Raw genomic sequence first — 19,195 nt, forward strand, 5'->3', positions numbered from 1 at the left:
CTATTCACCCAGGCTCCTAGGCTTTTCACTGTGTTCCACTTCCTGTCTTTTGATCCAATGAAACCGGTCAGATGACTAATGATATCCAATGAAATCCGACAGGAAGTGGAAAACACACAGCCAAGAAACAGGTGGATAGGGTTAGAAACCGCTCTTCTTAGGTTGTTGTCTTCCTTTGACTTCACCAGTCTCAGAACTTGGTCATACGTTTGGAACTTGTCTGTCTGTCTGTCTGTCTGTCTGTCTGTCTGTCTGTCTCTCTCTGCCTGTCTCTCTCTCTCTCTCTCTCTCTCTGCCTGCCTGCCTGCCTGTCTGTCTGTCTGTCTGTCTGTCTGTCTGTCTGTCTGTCTGTCTGTCTGTCTGTCTCTCTCTGTCTGTCTGACTCTCTGCCTGTCTCTCTCTCTCTCTCTGTGTTTGTTTAGATGTTGTCAGGTGACTGGTTGCCGTGACAGCAGCTCCTTGGTTGCTAGGCAGCACTTCCTGCTCATCTCAGGGGTGGGAGGGGCCAAAGGTATTTTAGGAAATGTTAGTGTGAAGAGAGAGAAAGGTGTGTGTGTGTGTGTGTGTGTGTGTGTGTGTGTGTGTGTGTGTGTGTGTGTGTGTGTGTGTGTGTGTGTGTGTGTGTGTGTGTGTGTGTGTGTGTGTGTGTGTGTGTGTGTGTGTGTGTGTGTGTGTGTGTGTGTGTGTGTTCTACCACAGTGGTTCCCTTTGGAAAGACAACCCCATGAGAAATATTTTTCCAACGTAATTAGGAATTAATGATTGTGTATATATTAGGCATGTAACGATTCACTCAACTCACGATACGATTCGAATCACGATTCGAGGTTTACGATACGATTCTTCACGATTTTTTAACGATTTTTTAGCACATTTATTTTCCTGACAAATTACTGAAAACCTTGATTATTTATTTTACAAAAATCATGTATTTTTAAAAAACTATATTTTCTCTTATCCTCTTTTTAATACATGAAATTAAATAAAGCCTTTTTATTCACGAGGTACATGCATTAACTGTCACATTAAGACATATACTTTTTTTATTTGTAAAATAATAACTTTAAATATATAAGTCTTATGAAATAAATGAATTTTAAAACATATATCCCAGATGAAATAAATTACAAAGAAAACCTTCAAATAAACAAACTAAGGCTTAGCCTTGGGATTTACAAGTTATTTTTTATCTATGCTACATTCTCAGCATTCTGTATAAAACAACACATTTATGTACAGTAATAAGGGAAACTGTTTTAAACTGCTCCAAATGAGATTAGATAAGAATTCATTGATTAATATCAATGAAATTCGCTATATATCTGAAAGACAGTGTTGAAAGGAGTTTGGTGTTGTCAGCGGTCTGATACAATTGTTAAATTATTAAATTAGATTATTATTCATTGTACTCTGCAGCCGCACCGAGGAGCTCCAGAATTAGCCGTTTTCATTAAGCCTTATCAGTTGTATGTTTCCTACAGAGTTTAAATCAGACAGCTAACAACGTCGTCAGACGGGGGAGGGGGTAAACGGTATAGTTTGGGCAATTCATCAATCAAATAAACATGTTTAAAGTGCCAGGACATATTGCAGAAAAAGTGTTTGAGGGATGAGTTTAAACGGTGCCGGTAGATTTTCCCTCTTCAATTCTTGCTCTAATCACTGTGGTTACAGTATAGATGTGATCAATACAGGCCCTGTGCTTCCTGAATCCATTCTGCTCATCAGCCAGTGCATCAGATATCTCCAAATAATAAGAGAGCCTGCTGTTCAGGATACTTGAATATAGTTTGTAAACCGTACTCATGAGGCTAATGCCCCTATAATTTAAAGGGACCCTTGGGTCATTCTTAGCTGATTTAGGAATCGGTTTAATGATAGACTTATACCAAAGGGAAGGAATAATACCATATTTGAAACATGTCTGAAATAAACTAAACAAAACTGGTAATATATTGGGAGCCTTAAGAACTTCATTATAAAGGCCCTCTATTCCATCCGCTTTTCCATTTTTTGCATTATCAATGGCCCGTGAGGCTTCTTCTAATGTACAGGGTCCCCACGGTCATGAAATTCCTGGAAATATTTTGAAATTTAAAAAAAAATAATCCAGTACTGGAAAAGGTTTGGAATTGATCAAACTTCATCAAAGGTCCTGGAATTTATCAAGGGTCCTGGAAAAATATTTGGCTATGCATTGTTTTTGGCTATTGATTTTTTTTAATACAAAACCTTTTCATAAACATGTATAACATTACACGAAATATGTAACATAAGTAGTTTTTCGCCGAACAGGCTGTGTAACACCCCATCCGCACTGCCAGCGATGCGACGTGACGCGACGCGAGCGGGCGATGAAATCTAATTAAAATACATGTTTTTGAATGAGACCGTCCTGACCTACCGCAAGCGACAACGAACCGTGCAACGACGTCGTCCACCCCTCCTATTTTCACTCGCAGGGTCTATTTGAGCGAGGTTTCGCGGCTGTGCCCCACCCCCAAACACTTTTTATTGTTTTTTATTTATTTATTTTGCTACACTGCCTATCTTTGGGCATTGTACATAGGAGTAAGAGACACATTATTGCGTTGAATGATTGTTATATAGGCCTGGAAATTGGGCTAAATATTCTGGAAAAGTTTTGGAAATTCATTGCTAAAAATGTGTGGGGACCCTGAATGTAAGATTACCATTTAAAAGTTGGTTTACAACATATCCATCCTGATCCATCCATCTCCCTCTCAAGAACATCTTTGGAACTACTGATGTTGGCCAGAAAACTCTCATCAAAGATGGGAGGGATACATTGTCCTGAATACAAATTAGCAAATTCACTTTCCCATATTTTCAGAACTCTTTCAGTCCTATCCTCCAAGTCACCATTAGGTAATCGTACCTCCATAGGTATTTTAACTTCTTTCTTAGGACCCAGTCGATTAATTTCACTCCAGAATTTTTTGAGGATTGTTGGACTGAAGCTGTTCCAAATGCATTGCTTGGCCCCTGTTGAATATCCGCTTAAAGAAATGTAATCTTTTATCAAAGATATGTAATAGAGATTTGCTGTTCTTTAAACTACTCCAGAGTGGTGTTGATGGTAGATTTTACAAAGCTATTAAAGCATTATATCAGGTTCCTGTAGCATCTGTTCAAGTGAATGATTTTACTACTGGTTGGTTTTCAACACCATTTGGAGTGAAGCAGGGAGATGTTTTATCTCCCTCTTTATTCGCTATTTTTGTTAATGATCTAGTCCAGGAGATCAAAAACTCAGGCTTAGGGGTAATCTTGGATGATATTGTTGTAAACTGTTTACTTTATGCGGATGACATAGTCCTTCTGGCAGAGTCCGGAGATAATCTACAGAAGATGCTGAATATTGTTCAAGTCTGGTGCTCAAAATGGAGGCTTATGATCAACCAGAGTAAAACTCAGATCATGCACTTTAGAAATAAAGGTACAGCAAGATCTTCTCAGATTTTCTCATTTGGTACCCTGTCTCTGGACTATACTGATGTATATAAGTACTTGGGCTTTACGCTAGATGAATTTATGTCTTATGATTTTGGAATTGGAATTTTGGCAGACTGCAGGTAGAGCTGTTGGGTCAATTATTAGTAAAATGAAATTCTGTAAAGATATTGGTTATTCCACATACTCACAGCTCTATGATGCATGTGTTTGTCCTATTCTTGTTTATGCAGCTGGTGTTTGGGGTTTTAAGGATGTCAAAAAAGTCAATTCTATCCAGAATAGAGCCATAAGGTGTTTCCTTGGGGTACATGCATTTGCCCCTTCTCTTGCAATCCAGGGAGATATGGGTTGGGAACCGATGGAGATTAGGCAAAAGGGAGAAGTGATACGGTTGTGGAATCGTCTCATTAATCTGCCAGAGGGTAGGCTAACAAAAAAGGTCTTCAACTGGGCCAAGGCTCACAATGACCCCTGGATAAAGGAAGTGTTTTCTATTCTCAGAGAGGCAGATTTGGCTTATATGTTTCATAATATGCTTCGTTGTAACATTAACCTGTTGAAAGAAAAAATATTTTGTAATTACAAAGAGAAATGGTCAAACGACATATGGTCTAAGCCAAAACTTAGATCATATGTCCAGATTAAGCAGTGTTTTGGTACTGAGTCCTATGTCAAATCCTTTTTAACCAGAAACCAGCGGTCATTGTGTGCTCAGCTGAGAGCTGGTATCCTGCCTCTTGCTATTGAGGTTGGTCGGTTCTCAGCTGTGCCAGAAGAGAATAGAATATGCAATGTATGTGACCTGAAGGATGTCGAAAATGAATTCCATTTTATGTTTTATTGTACTCTGTATGACGATTTGAGGGTTCCTTTATTTGATGTAATGCAAAAACAAAAACCTGATCTATTCTGGCAAGATGATGGCCAGAAGTTGGAGTGGTTGTTTAATTATGAGGTATTTAAGACGGCACATTTTGTTTCTAGTGCCTGGAGTAGAAGACAATCTCATCTCTTCAAATAGGTTCTTGTCCGGTCCTCTGTTAAGATGTGAGGTAACAGGCCCAATGTTGTATTTTAAGTTGTATTTATGTAATCTGCCATGGGCAGGAAGCTTGAGTGTTTTAGTTTGTTATTTGTTTGTTTATTGTTTTGAAGAATTATGTTGGTTCATCGTTTGTTAAATGAAATGCTAGTGTCCTGTAAGTCCATATGGGCTGGGCTTCCTTTGGAAGCATGACACTTTAATAAAGAAAAAATCAAATCAAATCAAATCATGTTTACATGAGATGCACATTTCCCTCTTTATGCAGTGCGATCGCCTAGTTGTTTAGATTTCATAGCCTGAGAGGACGTGAACCCCACAGAGACGAACACAGGCAGCTATGGTGGCCCTGAGGGGACAAAATAGTAGGCGGAGAACAAGGAAGGGAGTCTGACTCGATTGCGCCCTCTGCTGGTTGCATCGCGATGTCATATTTTATTGAATCGATTTAAATCGATATACGATAAATCGTTACATGCCTAGTATATATATATATATATATATATATTACTACGGTCACTCTACTGTACTTTAAATAATATTGACAGTATTCTTCTCACACTAACACCATTAAATCACATTACACTCTGTGTGTGTGTGTGTGTGTGTGTGTGTGTGTGTGTGTGTGCGTGTGTGCGTGCGTGCGTGCGTGTGTGTGGGGGGGGGGGGGGATTTCCAAAAATATTTATACCATTTATTTGAAGCCTAGAATCCAGTGTGCTGGTGAATCATGACCATAAAACATTTGATTCTGTAAAAAAAACAAATTAAAACAAAGGGTATGTATTAACACTTTGTGTGCTATAAACGGTCCGGACCGTATTAGCCAATTTATGTTTTTTATATATTTTTTCCACACGGGGCGCCCTAACACAACTTTGGGATCATGCACAGAGTCTCTACAATGGAAAGGCCGGATGTGGATCCATGACAAAAACACTTCCTCTCGTCCTCTCCCATTATAACTCCTTGACAAAAAGCTTAATTTCACCATTTCTTTTTAACGTGGTAGAAACAGGCCGTTTTCAATGGGCGATCACACTCTGCAATGGTGGATCCTATGGACCCCTATGGACCCCCTATCGGGGTCGCGGACCCTCTGCCTGTGAATGAGGAACAGAGGACAGTTTATGTTGTGATTGTTCTCTTTAAACAATTTAAATAATGTTTCTATGTTTCAGATCATGAAGACTGCAGACATGACTGACACCGAGGATCCACTTTAACACACACACACACACACACACACACACACACACACACACACACACACACACACACACACACACACACACACAGCAGTGACGGCCGAAGTCTCTGCCTCCATGAATTCATCACCGAGCCGAGGTACTGTCTGTCTGTCTGTCTGTCTGTGTGTGTGTGTGTGTGTGTGTGTGTGTGTGTGTGTGTGTGTGTGTGTGTGTGTGTGTGTGTGTGTGTGTGTGTGTGTGTGTGTGTGTGTGTGTGTGTGTGTTTGTCACAGCCCACACACAGATACTCCAGAGGTTTTTCATAGACGCAGCGATGAGTCATACACTACCGCAGTACACACACACACACACACACACACACACACACACACACACACACACACACACACACACACACACACACACCTGTATTCCTAATATACAACATAATATATGATGGAAAATTCTTTGCCCGAAACCAAAAATAAGGAAACACTAAAAAGATAAATGAATAAATAATAATCCCGAGCTATTATGGGTCCATAATGGTATTTTTATATATATATATATATATATATATATATATATATATATATATATATATATTGTCTGGCTGACATCTGGGAGTGGATGTCGACGCACCACCTGAAGCTCAACCTGGACAAGACCGAGCTGATGTTCCTCCCGGGGAAGGGCTGTCCGCACCGAGACATGGCCATCACCATTGAGAACGCTGTGGTGACGTCAACTCGGACTGCGAAGAATCTGGGTGTGACCCTGGACGATCAACTGTCGTTCTCGGCTAACATCGCATCAGTGACACGGTCCTGCAGATTCCTCCTCTACAACATCAGGAGGATTCGCCCATTCCTTATGGAGAAGGCAGCCCAGGTGCTCATCCAGGCTCTTGTCATCTCCCGCCTGGACTACTGCAACTCCCTCCTGGCTGGTGCTCCGGCATCTGCCATAAGACCTCTGGAGCTTGTTCAGAAAGCTGCGGCTCGTCTGGTGTTCAACCGCCCCAAGTTCTCCCACACAACCATCCTTCTCCGTTCTCTACACTGGCTCCCCGTAGCGGCTCACATCCAGTTCAAAACCCTGGTGCTAGCCTATAGGCCACTGAAAGGAACAGCTCCTTCTTACCTCCGGGCTATGGTCGTTGCCTACACCCCTGCCCGACCACTTCGGTCTGCCACCTCGGGGCGACTGATTGCCTCGTCACTCAAGGGTCCTTCTGGCCGATCCACACGGTCACGACTTTTTTCTGTTCTGGCCCCACAGTGGTGGAATGAACTTCCCACTGATGTCAGGACAGCAGAGTCACTGATGTCAGGACAGCAGAGTCACTGATGTCAGGACAGCAGAGTCACTGCCCATCTTTCACCGCAGGCTGAAAACCCACCTCTTCAGGAAACACTACCCTTCCTCTCTGCCTGGCCTACTTGTTGTTAACTAGTTGTACGAACTCTTGTTTTATTTTTGTATTGTTTTATTGGATCTTGTTTAGTCGATACACTTATTTGTTTTAGCTCCTGCTCATTTGATTTTGCTACTTTGTCTCATCTGTTTAAGGAAATAGGTAGCTGATATATTGCACTTTTACCTTAGCTCTAGGTATACTCTTGGTTGCTTGTTTTTGCAGAAAATGCCCTTAAAGGAGGAGTTCACCCAAAAAATGACTTATTTTCTATCAATTACACACCCCATGAAGCCTTGATTTCATGGATTTATTTTTGTTTTTGTGGCATTCCTAAGCCAATAATTTGATGACCGTGTGTATTTCTGGTAGGAGACACAAATAATCTACTTTGTGTCTCCTACCGGATACATTAGCTGGTAGGAGACGGAATAAAATTATTAGCTTAGGAATGCGACAAGAACAAAAATGAATCCATGGATTCAAGGCTTCATACGGTGTGCAATTGATAGAAAATAATTCATTTTGTGGGTGAACTCTTCCTTTAAGACTTCTGGTAGTTTTCGTTCCCTACCTATGTTGAATGCACTTATTGTAAGTCGCTTTGGATAAAAGCGTCTGCTAAATGACTGTAATGTAATGTAATAGCACCCCCCCGTTTGGCCAATTGGAGTTAAGATATGTTTCAGCGCTTATTGGCATTGTCATGACCCTCTACCATACTGCATAGTTTTGAAAAAAAATATGAATATGTAAATTAGTTGGAGGCAGAACAATAATTTTCATGAAACTGCAATATTCATTGGCTCGTGGACAAACCTCTCTCCGACTGGTGTTTTTGGATATTGGTATATTATTTCGAATTTAACTGTTTTTCATGTAATTCAAAATGGCGGAAGATCTAAGAGGTCAGAGTTCATGGGTCGAAGTGACACATTTGTTCCTCCATGAGGAGACGCATAATTATGCGTTTCAATATTTTTTTCAATTGATTGCTATAGCGCCATTTTTTGGGCCAATGGTTGTGAGTTTTTTTGCCTTTTACCGGCCTGCAGAGTTTCGACAAATCAGCGGAATAATAATAATTGATTATTATCATTTTATTATGAATTATTCATTTTATTATCTAAAACCAGGAACGTATCTGTGTTTTATTATGAATTATTCATTTTATTATCTAAAACCAGGAACGCATCTGTGTTTTATTATGAATTATTCATTTTATTATCTAAAACCAGGAACGTATCTTTGGCCAAATAGTCATCATGTTGACTAAGTTGTGCTTTGTGTTTTGTTCAAAAAATAATAATAATCATGACCGAAAATAAACTAACTAACTAACTTTAACCATTATTTTATACTTTGGCTATTCAAAAATAGCAGATCTACAAGCTCATAGCGAGCTTGTAGATCTGCTATTTTTGAAAAATCTTGAAAATCTTTTTGAGTTGGGGGTCCGTGGTCAAATAAATAGATTTAAAAAATAAATAAAATGCAGACCTACAAGCTCATAGCGCGGCACTCGGTTTTTACGCTACACTGGTTTTATGTTTTACAATAGTTCCTTCTATGAACAGCTGAAAGACAGTTCCCTGTATGAACAGCAGGTGGCAGCAGGAAGACATCTGTGTTCATGTTACACTGGCTGCCCATCTGAAGCAGTTTCACGCAGCGTTTAGAGCAGTGGTTCTCAAACTTTTTCATGTCAAGGACCCCCAAATTGACACTTATTAGCCCGCGGATCCCCATTTGAAAAGATAAGCCAGGGACCCCCATAAGAGAAGATTTTTACGGCTCTATAGCAGTGATTCTCAACCACTTTTCAACCACAAGGACCCCCAGTTTGACATGCATTTAGGCTACGGACCCCCATTTAATGACATTTTTATATCTGGGACCTCAATTCATATTGTAAAATCAATGTTAATGTAACTCTGAGAGTGTACAAATGGAACCAAATGGACCCATTAGGGTCCATTTGGTTCCATTTGTACACTCTGTGTGTGTGTGTGTGTGTGTGTGTGTGTGTGTGTGTGTGTGTGTGTGTGTGTGTGTTTGTGTGTGTGTTTGCTTAGCATTCCAAAGCAGCAGCTCTCTGACGTCAATCTCAACATTTATAGTCTAGTAAAAAAGAGAGAAAAAAAGACACACACACACACACACACACACACACACACACACACACACACACACACACACACACACACACACACACACACACACACACACACACACACACACACACACGGCCATGGCACTGTGGTCGTGTGTGTGTGTGTGTGTGTGTGTGTGTGTGTGTGTGTGTGTGTGTGTGTAAATTACCTGAACAAACATTGAGGTATTTCATGATGACGCATGTGTCTGTGTTGTGTCTCTCACACGCACTCACACACACACACACACACACACACACACACACACACACACACACACACACACACACACACACACACACACACACACACACACACACACACACACACACACACACACACACACACACATTCCATTTGTAGTCTCAGTGCTGTAAAGATAGGCTGTTGTGTGTGTTGTTATTAATACGTAGAAGAACCAGAGAATATGTCTTATGGATGCATTCATGTTTGTGTCTTTGCAAAAGTCCATTCAAATCCATTCAAACTGGTGACAATTTAAAACAATTCTTTTTTTAAAAGGCCCTAATTTCTCACTTTATAAACGTGCAATGCGCTTTAAAAATAAATAAATATATATATATATATTCAAAGATTTGCACACATTTTCACGACTTTTCAGAAATAGCAGATCTACAAGCTCATAGCGCGGCACTCGGTGCCGCGCTATGAGCTTGTATGCAGCTATGAGCTTGTATGCAGGGCCTATGAGCTTGCATGCAGGGCCTTATGGACAAAGGGCGACCGGGCTTTAGCCGGCTGTGGGCCCCTCGGCTGTAGAACTCACTGCCTGGGGGCCTCAGGCAGGCTGTGGGCCCCTCGGCTGTAGAACTCACTGCCTGGGGGCCTCGGGGAGGCTAACTCAGTGTCCTCCTTCAAATCTCTCTCTTTCTCTCTCTCCCGCCCCTCTCTCTCTCTCTCTCTCTCTCTCTCTCTCTCTCTCTCTCTCTCTGTCTCTCTCTCTGTCTCTGTCTCTGTCTCTGTCTCTCTCTCTCTCTCTCTGTCTCTCTCTCTGTCTCTGTCTCTGTCTCTGTCTCTCTCTCTCTCTCTCTGTCTCTCTCTCTGTCTCTGTCTCTGTCTCTCTCTCTCTCTCTCTCTGTCTCTCTCTCTGTCTCTGTCTCTGTCTCTCTCTCTCTCTCTCTCTCTCTCTCTGTCTCTCTCTCTGTCTCTGTCTCTGTCTCTCTCTCTCTCTCTCTAGTAGTGGAGGTCAAGGTCTCGTTGGGAACAGGAAGTGATGCAGGAGGAACAGGAAGAGGAGGAGTTGAAGGAGGAGGTGAGTTTATATACTCTTTCTACAACGGATAGTCGTGTTGACTCTGATTGGCTGGCTTCCGTACGCTACATTGGTTCTCAACCTATGGGCTGAGAGCAAAAAGGAACGGATCTATAAACCCCTTGGACTAAGTTTTTCTTACCTTTTCTCTGACGTTATGATATCTCAGGATGAATGGTACAGTAGAAACATGTCATATCTCCTTTTCTCTGACGTTATGATATCTCAGGATGAATGGTACAGTAGAAACATGTCATAACTCCTTTTCTCTGACGTTATGATATCTCAGGATGAATGGTACAGTAGAAACATGTCATATCTCCTTTTCTCTGACGTTATGATATCTCATGATGAATGGTACAGTAGAAACATGTCATATCTCCTTTTCTCTGACGTTATGATATCTCATGATGAATGGTACAGTAGAAACATGTCATAACTCCTTTTCTCTGACGTTATGATATCTCAGGATGAATGGTACAGTAGAAACATGTCATATCTCCTTTTCTCTGACGTTATGATATCTCAGGATGAATGGTACAGTAGAAACATGTCATAACTCCTTTTCTCTGACGTTATGATATCTCAGGATGAATGGTACAGTAGAAACATGTCATAACTCCTTTTCTCTGACGTTATGATATCTCAGGATGAATGGTACAGTAGAAACACGTCATAACTCCTTTTCTCTGACGTTATGATATCTCAGGATGAATGGTACAGTAGAAACATGTCATATCTCCTTTTCTCTGACGTTATGATATCTCAGGATGAATGGTACAGTAGAAACATGTCATATCTCCTTTTCTCTGACGTTATGATATCTCAGGATGAATGGTACAGTAGAAACATGTCATAACTCCTTTTCTCTGACGTTATGATATCTCAGGATGAATGGTACAGTAGAAACATGTCATATCTCCTTTTCTCTGACGTTATGATATCTCAGGATGAATGGTACAGTAGAAACATGTCATAACTCCTTTTCTCTGGCGTTATGATATCTCAGGATGAATGGTACAGTAGAAACATGTCATAACTCCTTTTCTCTGACGTTATGATATCTCAGGATGAATGGTACAGTAGAAACATGTCATAACTCCTTTTCTCTGACGTTATGATATCTCAGGATGAATGGTACAGTAGAAACATGTCATATCTCCTTTTCTCTGACGTTATGATATCTCAGGATGAATGGTACAGTAGAAACATGTCATAACTCCTTTTCTCTGACGTTATGATATCTCAGGATGAATGGTACAGTAGAAACATGTCATAACTCCTTTTCTCTGACGTTATGATATCTCAGGATGAATGGTACAGTAGAAACATGTCATAAGTCCTTTTCTCTGACGTTATGATATCTCAGGATGAATGGTACAGTAGAAACATGTCATAACTCCTTTTCTCTGACGTTATGATATCTCAGGATGAATGGTACAGTAGAAACATGTCATATCTCCTTTTCTCTGACGTTATGATATCTCAGGATGAATGGTACAGTAGAAACATGTCATATCTCCTTTTCTCTGACGTTATGATATCTCAGGATGAATGGTACAGTAGAAACATGTCATAAGTCCTTTTCTCTGACGTTATGATATCTCAGGATGAATGGTACAGTAGAAACATGTCATAACTCCTTTTCTCTGACGTTATGATATCTCAGGATGAATGGTACAGTAGAAACATGTCATAACTCCTTTTCTCTGACGTTATGATATCTCAGGATGAATGGTACAGTAGAAACATGTCATATCTCCTTTTCTCTGACGTTATGATATCTCAGGATGAATGGTACAGTAGAAACATGTCATATCACCTTTTCTCTGACGTTATGATATCTCAGGATGAATGGTACAGTAGAAACATGTCATAACTCCTTTTCTCTGACGTTATGATATCTCAGGATGAATGGTACAGTAGAAACATGTCATAACTCCTTTTCTCTGACGTTATGATATCTCAGGATGAATGGTACAGTAGAAACATGTCATATCTCCTTTTCTCTGACGTTATGATATCTCATGATGAATGGTACAGTAGAAACATGTCATATCTTTTCTCTGACGTTATGATATCTCAGGATGAATGGTACAGTAGAAACATGTCATAACTCCTTTTCTCTGACGTTATGATATCTCATGATGAATGGTACAGTAGAAACATGTCATATCTCCTTTTCTCTGACGTTATGATATCTCATGATGAATGGTACAGTAGAAACATGTCATAACTCCTTTTCTCTGACGTTATGATATCTCAGGATGAATGGTACAGTAGAAACATGTCATATCTCCTTTTCTCTGACGTTATGATATCTCAGGATGAATGGTACAGTAGAAACATGTCATAACTCCTTTTCTCTGACGTTATGATATCTCAGGATGAATGGTACAATAGAAACATGTCATAACTCCTTTTCTCTGACGTTATGATATCTCAGGATGAATGGTACAGTAGAAACATGTCATATCTCCTTTTCTCTGACGTTATGATATCTCAGGATGAATGGTACAGTAGAAACATGTCATATCTTTTCTCTGACGTTATGATATCTCAGGATGAATGGTACAGTAGAAACATGTCATAACTCCTTTTCTCTGACGTTATGATATCTCAGGATGAATGGTACAGTAGAAACATGTCATATCTCCTTTTCTCTGACGTTATGATATCTCAGGATGAATGGTACAGTAGAAACATGTCATATCTCCTTTTCTCTGACGTTATGATATCTCATGATGAATGGTACAGTAGAAACATGTCATAACTCCTTTTCTCTGACGTTATGATATCTCAGGATGAATGGTACAGTAGAAACATGTCATAACTCCTTTTCTCTGACGTTATGATATCTCAGGATGAATGGTACAGTAGAAACATGTCATATCTCCTTTTCTCTGACGTTATGATATCTCAGGATGAATGGTACAGTAGAAACATGTCATAACTCCTTTTCTCTGACGTTATGATATCTCAGGATGAATGGTACAGTAGAAACATGTCATATCTCCTTTTCTCTGACGTTATGATATCTCAGGATGAATGGTACAGTACAAACATGTCATAACTCCTTTTCTCTGACGTTATGATATCTCAGGATGAATGGTACAGTAGAAACATGTCATATCTCCTTTTCTCTGACGTTATGATATCTCAGGATGAATGGTACAGTAGAAACATGTCATAACTCCTTTTCTCTGGCGTTATGATATCTCAGGATGAATGGTACAGTAGAAACATGTCATATCTTTTCTCTGACGTTATGATATCTCAGGATGAATGGTACAGTAGAAACATGTCATATCTCCTTTTCTCTGACGTTATGATATCTCAGGATGAATGGTACAGTAGAAACATGTCATATCTCCTTTTCTCTGACGTTATGATATCTCAGGATGAATGGTACAGTAGAAACATGTCATAACTCCTTTTCTCTGACGTTATGATATCTCAGGATGAATGGTACAGTAGAAACATGTCTCTTTTCTCTGACGTTATGATATCTCAGGATGAATGGTACAGTAGAAACATGTCATAACTCCTTTTCTCTGACGTTATGATATCTCAGGATGAATGGTACAGTAGAAACATGTCATAACTCCATCCTGCGTCCTCCACAGCTTAACTCATTCACTGCCAGAATTATTTCTGGTCGCGTTTGAACACTGCCATATTTTTCATTGAAAAAAAAAAAGTACTCAGGAGCCGAGATACAGAATTTTTAAGTTTTAAGTTAACAAGGAAGTGGATGGGAGTCTATATCTTCGAAAAATCATATCTCCTTGGTCTTTAGGTCAAAAAAATAAAAAAATAAAAAAGAAAATAAATAAATTCTTTAAAAAGTCGTTTTAGTCGTTCTTGGCAGGCATGGCTTATGGACAGAAGTCGTTTTAGTCGTTCTAGGCAGGGAATGAGTTAAAGCTTGTGCGGATAGGCCTTGCGTTAGATCGCATCATTTAACCCATTCTACATGTCTCCTAAATCCCAACAGTTTTCTGAAAAAAGGGACCCCCATCAAAATATTTTGTTCCAGGGACCCCCATCAAAATATTTTGTTCCAGGGACCCCCCAGAAACAAAGATTTGAGTTAAAAATGTTTGCTTTAAAAATATATATATTTCAAAGATTTGCACACATTTTCACGATTTTTCAAAAATAGCAGATCTACAAGCTCGTAGCGCGGCACTCGGTGCCGCGCTATGAGCTTGTAGATCTGCTATTTTTGAATAGCCCAAAGTGTAACATAATGCTTTTTTTAGCTCAAATCTAAAAATGACATAGTTCCAGGTCTTAATGGGTTAATAGCTTATTATTATTTTTATTTTTTGTGAGATCTGACGTTCATAGTGACAGAACACTGTAAAAAAAAAAAAAAAAAAAAAAGTCTCACTAGACGAAATTAAAAAAAACATTTTTACACAGTGTTCTGTCACTATGAATGTCAGATCTCACCAAAAAAGAAAAAGAAAAAAAAAAAGCTATTAAAATATGCGATCTAACGCAAGAACTATCTGCACACGTTTTAAGCCGGGAAGGAGTTATGACATTTTTCTACCGTACCATTCATCCTAATTAACATCATAATAATCATACTACATTTGTATCAATACTGAGTACTCGTGCGTTGTATTTAGCAATTTTAAGAAGAAAATATAGCTGCAAGCAGCGATAATACGGGGCCAGTGAATAGAGAGAGAGAGAGACATGGAAACGGAATAGATTGAAGAGAGAGAGAGTGACATGGAAACAATAGATTGATGAGAGAGAGAGATGGAAACATAATGGTTTGATTGGACATCTCAACCTACTGCCATTAACAGGATTCGAACTCTCAACCTTCAGACTAATAGGCTGCAACACTACCTATAGTGCTATAGCTTTGTCCAGGCTGATATTGTCTGTTGAAGATCATAAACTCTTGCCTTCTTTCATGAACCAAGCCCCTGTTTCACTAACACTAAGATCACTCGTTCACAAACCATTTACCAATGAAGAAATTGTACATCTCCTCAGAACCAAAACTAGTGAAAGTAGCCGATCTACAAGCTCACAAACCATGAAAAGTTGTGAGATTGTAGATCAGCTATTTTCAGAATGAAGTATGTCATACGTTGAAAAAACGTACTCTCAAATAAGCATTTCAGGTTATCTTTACCATTTGCACATGTATTCATTGATAGAGTCATGTTGTTTGCAATTCAACTTAAATTAAGTCTGCATCAAGTGAGGCTTGAACTGGCGACCTTGAGATTGTGAGGCATTCATTTAAGGGAGACGCCATTGGCCCAACAGACAAGTAACTGTGAAAAAGGAGATCACACAGATGATACAGTTTCACGCAAATAGCTGAAAAAGTGTTTTTCAAACTGCTCAAAATTGCAGGCAATCTAAGGGCGGAGCTTAATGGTCAAATCGATACGTGTGTTCCTCATGAGTCAAGGCACATGTGTAAGCAAGTTTCACGACTTTCGGCCAAACGAGGCATGACTTATGCCTGTTTAAAGTCTGCCTTTTCAAAAAATTGCTATAGCGCCCCCTTTTGGCCAATTGGAGTGAGATTGGTTTCAGTGATATTTGGAATGACCCTGTACATTTCTGCAAAGTTTCAAAGAAATGTGAGTCTGCATGTATGTTTTAGGCACAGATGAATAATTTTCATAAAACTGTAATAGTTAAAATCTATCTCCTCCTGGGATTTTTGAGCAATCTGCACGAAACGTTTAACACTTGAACTTTGGACCACTGCCTACAAAAATTTCCAACGGATTTTCCATAAGTGAAAAAATGCAGAAGTTAGGAGCCAATGACTGTTTTACATATAATTCAAAATGGTGGGAGATCTAAAGGTCAGAGGTCAAAAGTCAGACCACAAAAGTTGTCGGGCATGAAGAGACGCATGTGTGTATCGAAGTTTCATGGTTGTAGGTCAAACAGGGCATAAGTTGTACCTGTTCAAAGTTGGCACTTTCAATTGAGTGCTATAGCGCCACCCTTTGACGAGTGAGTGTGAGAATTATTTCTTGGTAGTTTTTCATGAGCATCTACCACATGGCCGAGTTTCGTAAAAAGCATATGCACGGTTAAGCCAGAACTGGCAAAAACAAGTTCAAAATGGTGGGAGATCTAAAGGTCAGAGGTCAAAAGTCAGAGTGTGAAAGTTGTTCAGCATGAGGAGACGCATATGTGTATCCAAGTTTCATGGCTGTAGGTCAAACAGGGCATGAGTTGTACCTGTTCAAAGTTGCCATTTTCAATTGAGTGCTATAGCGCCACCTTTGGACGAAAGATTGTGAGAATTATTTCTTGATTGTTTTTCATGACCATCTACCATATGGCCGAGTTTCGTAAAAAGCGACTGCACGGTTCAGCCAGAACTGCGAAAAGTGGCAGAAGAAGAAGTGACAGAATACTGCCAATAACAATACGGTTCCAGAGCTGAGCTCTGGCCCCGTAAAAAGAGAACGAGGGGTTTATATCCACTATATCCATGTATTTATTTTTCACACAGAATTTTTTGGCTAAATAAATAGTTACTATATCGATTTTAAATCATTGAATCGTATGGTTCTAAATGAACCTGTATCGTTCATGTATCGCATCGACAACCAAGTATCGTGATACGTATGGAATCGTTGTTAATGCGTATCGTTACACCCCTAATAGAGAGTTATCTGCACCCCAAGTAGGGAGGATGCACCCCAAGTAGGGAGGATGCATCCCACAGGCGCCCTGAACTCCATGCATGAAAAGCCAAGGTCACCACTCAGCCTGTGAGACCAGTGGTTCTCAACCTGTGGGTCGGGTCCCCACATGATTTTGGGGGGTCCCCAGATGACAGTGAAGTGACAATTTATGGACTTTTAAGACCTTTTTAATAGCTAAAAAAGAAAAGAAAAAGACCATTACTGCATCAAAAGTTATCAACAAACCATACTATAAAACATTGGCCAAATTGTCAAATAATATAAGAAAGAGGCAAATATTGTGAAAATAGCTGATCTACAAGCTCTGAGCTTGTAGATCGCTTGTAGATGAGCTTGTAGATCGGCTATTTTCACAATATTTATCTGTGGAGCAGAGTCAAACAAAATGGGGGGTCCCCAGTTCAAATATGATTATTATTGGGGGTCACGGCCTGAAAAGGTTGTGTTAGACGGTCAGTCAGCAAGGAGGGAGGGAGCCGTCAAGCTCCTCCCCCAACGATGGATCAATAGCGACTCCTTCTGATGACTTTTGATATTATAATAATGTGTAAAACATATAAAAGGCCACTCACTGTTCATCACATGTGTGTCACAGGGACACTCACTGTTCATCACATGTGTGTCACAGGGACAGACACTCACTGTTCATCACATGTGTGTCACAGGGACAGATAAACCACTGTTCATCACATGTGTGTCACAGGAACACTCACTGTTCATCACATGTGTGTCACAGGGACACTCACTGTTCATCACATGTGTGTCACAGGAACACTCACTGTTCATCACATGTGTGTCACAGGGACACTCACTGTTCATCACATGTGTGTCACAGGGACACTCACTGTTCATCACATGTGTGTCACAGGAACACTCACTGTTCATCACATGTGTGTCACAGGGACACTCACTGTTCATCACATGTGTGTCACAGGAACACTCACTGTTCATCACATGTGTGTCACAGGGACACTCACTGTTCATCACATGTGTGTCACAGGAACACTCACTGTTCATCACATGTGTGTCACAGGGACACTCACTGTTCATCACATGTGTGTCACAGGGACACTCACTGTTCATCACATGTGTGTCACAGGGACACTCACTGTTCATCACATGTGTGTCACAGGAACACTCACTGTTCATCACATGTGTGTCACAGGAACACTCACTGTTCATCACATGTGTGTCACAGGGACACTCACTGTTCATCACATGTGTGTCACAGGAACACTCACTGTTCATCACATGTGTGTCACAGGAACACTCACTGTTCATCACATGTGTGTCACAGGGACACTCACTGTTCATCACATGTGTGTCACAGGGACACTCACTGTTCATCACATGTGTGTCACAGGGACACTCACTGTTCATCACATGTGTGTCACAGGAACACTCACTGTTCATCACATGTGTGTCACAGGAACACTCACTGTTCATCACATGTGTGTCACAGGAACACTCACTGTTCATCACATGTGTGTCACAGGGACACTCACTGTTCATCACATGTGTGTCACAGGAACACTCACTGTTCATCACATGTGTGTCACAGGAACACTCACTGTTCATCACATGTGTGTCACAGGAACACTCACTGTTCATCACATGTGTGTCACAGGAACACTCACTGTTCATCACATGTGTGTCACAGGAACACTCACTGTTCATCACATGTGTGTCACAGGAACACTCACTGTTCATCACATGTGTGTCACAGGGACACTCACTGTTCATCACATGTGTGTCACAGGGACACTCACTGTTCATCACATGTGTGTCACAGGGACACTCACTGTTCATCACATGTGTGTCACAGGAACACTCACTGTTCATCACATGTGTGTCACAGGGACAGACACTCACTGTTCATCACATGTGTGTCACAGGGACAGACACTCACTGTTCATCACATGTGTGTCACAGG

The 19,195-nt window shown here is 40.3% G+C and overlaps 1 protein-coding gene across 1 annotated transcript in view; it reads left to right on the forward strand.

Moving 5' to 3' along the window:
• The first annotated feature begins 470 nt into the window (after positions 1-470).
• hdac5 (histone deacetylase 5) overlaps positions 471-19,195 on the forward strand; it is a 108,389-nt gene continuing 89,664 nt past the window's right edge. The window contains exons 1-3 of the mRNA XM_084070916.1: positions 471-511; positions 5,701-5,866; positions 10,478-10,552. Coding sequence (XP_083927042.1) covers positions 5,845-5,866; positions 10,478-10,552 — 97 coding nt within the window. The 5' untranslated portion in view covers positions 471-511; positions 5,701-5,844. The remainder of the gene's footprint in view (positions 512-5,700; positions 5,867-10,477; positions 10,553-19,195) is intronic.

The sequence above is a fragment of the Gymnoscopelus microlampas genome (assembly GCF_963454915.1).
Source record: "Gymnoscopelus microlampas genome assembly, chromosome: 11".
Taxonomy (NCBI): domain Eukaryota; kingdom Metazoa; phylum Chordata; class Actinopteri; order Myctophiformes; family Myctophidae; genus Gymnoscopelus; species Gymnoscopelus microlampas.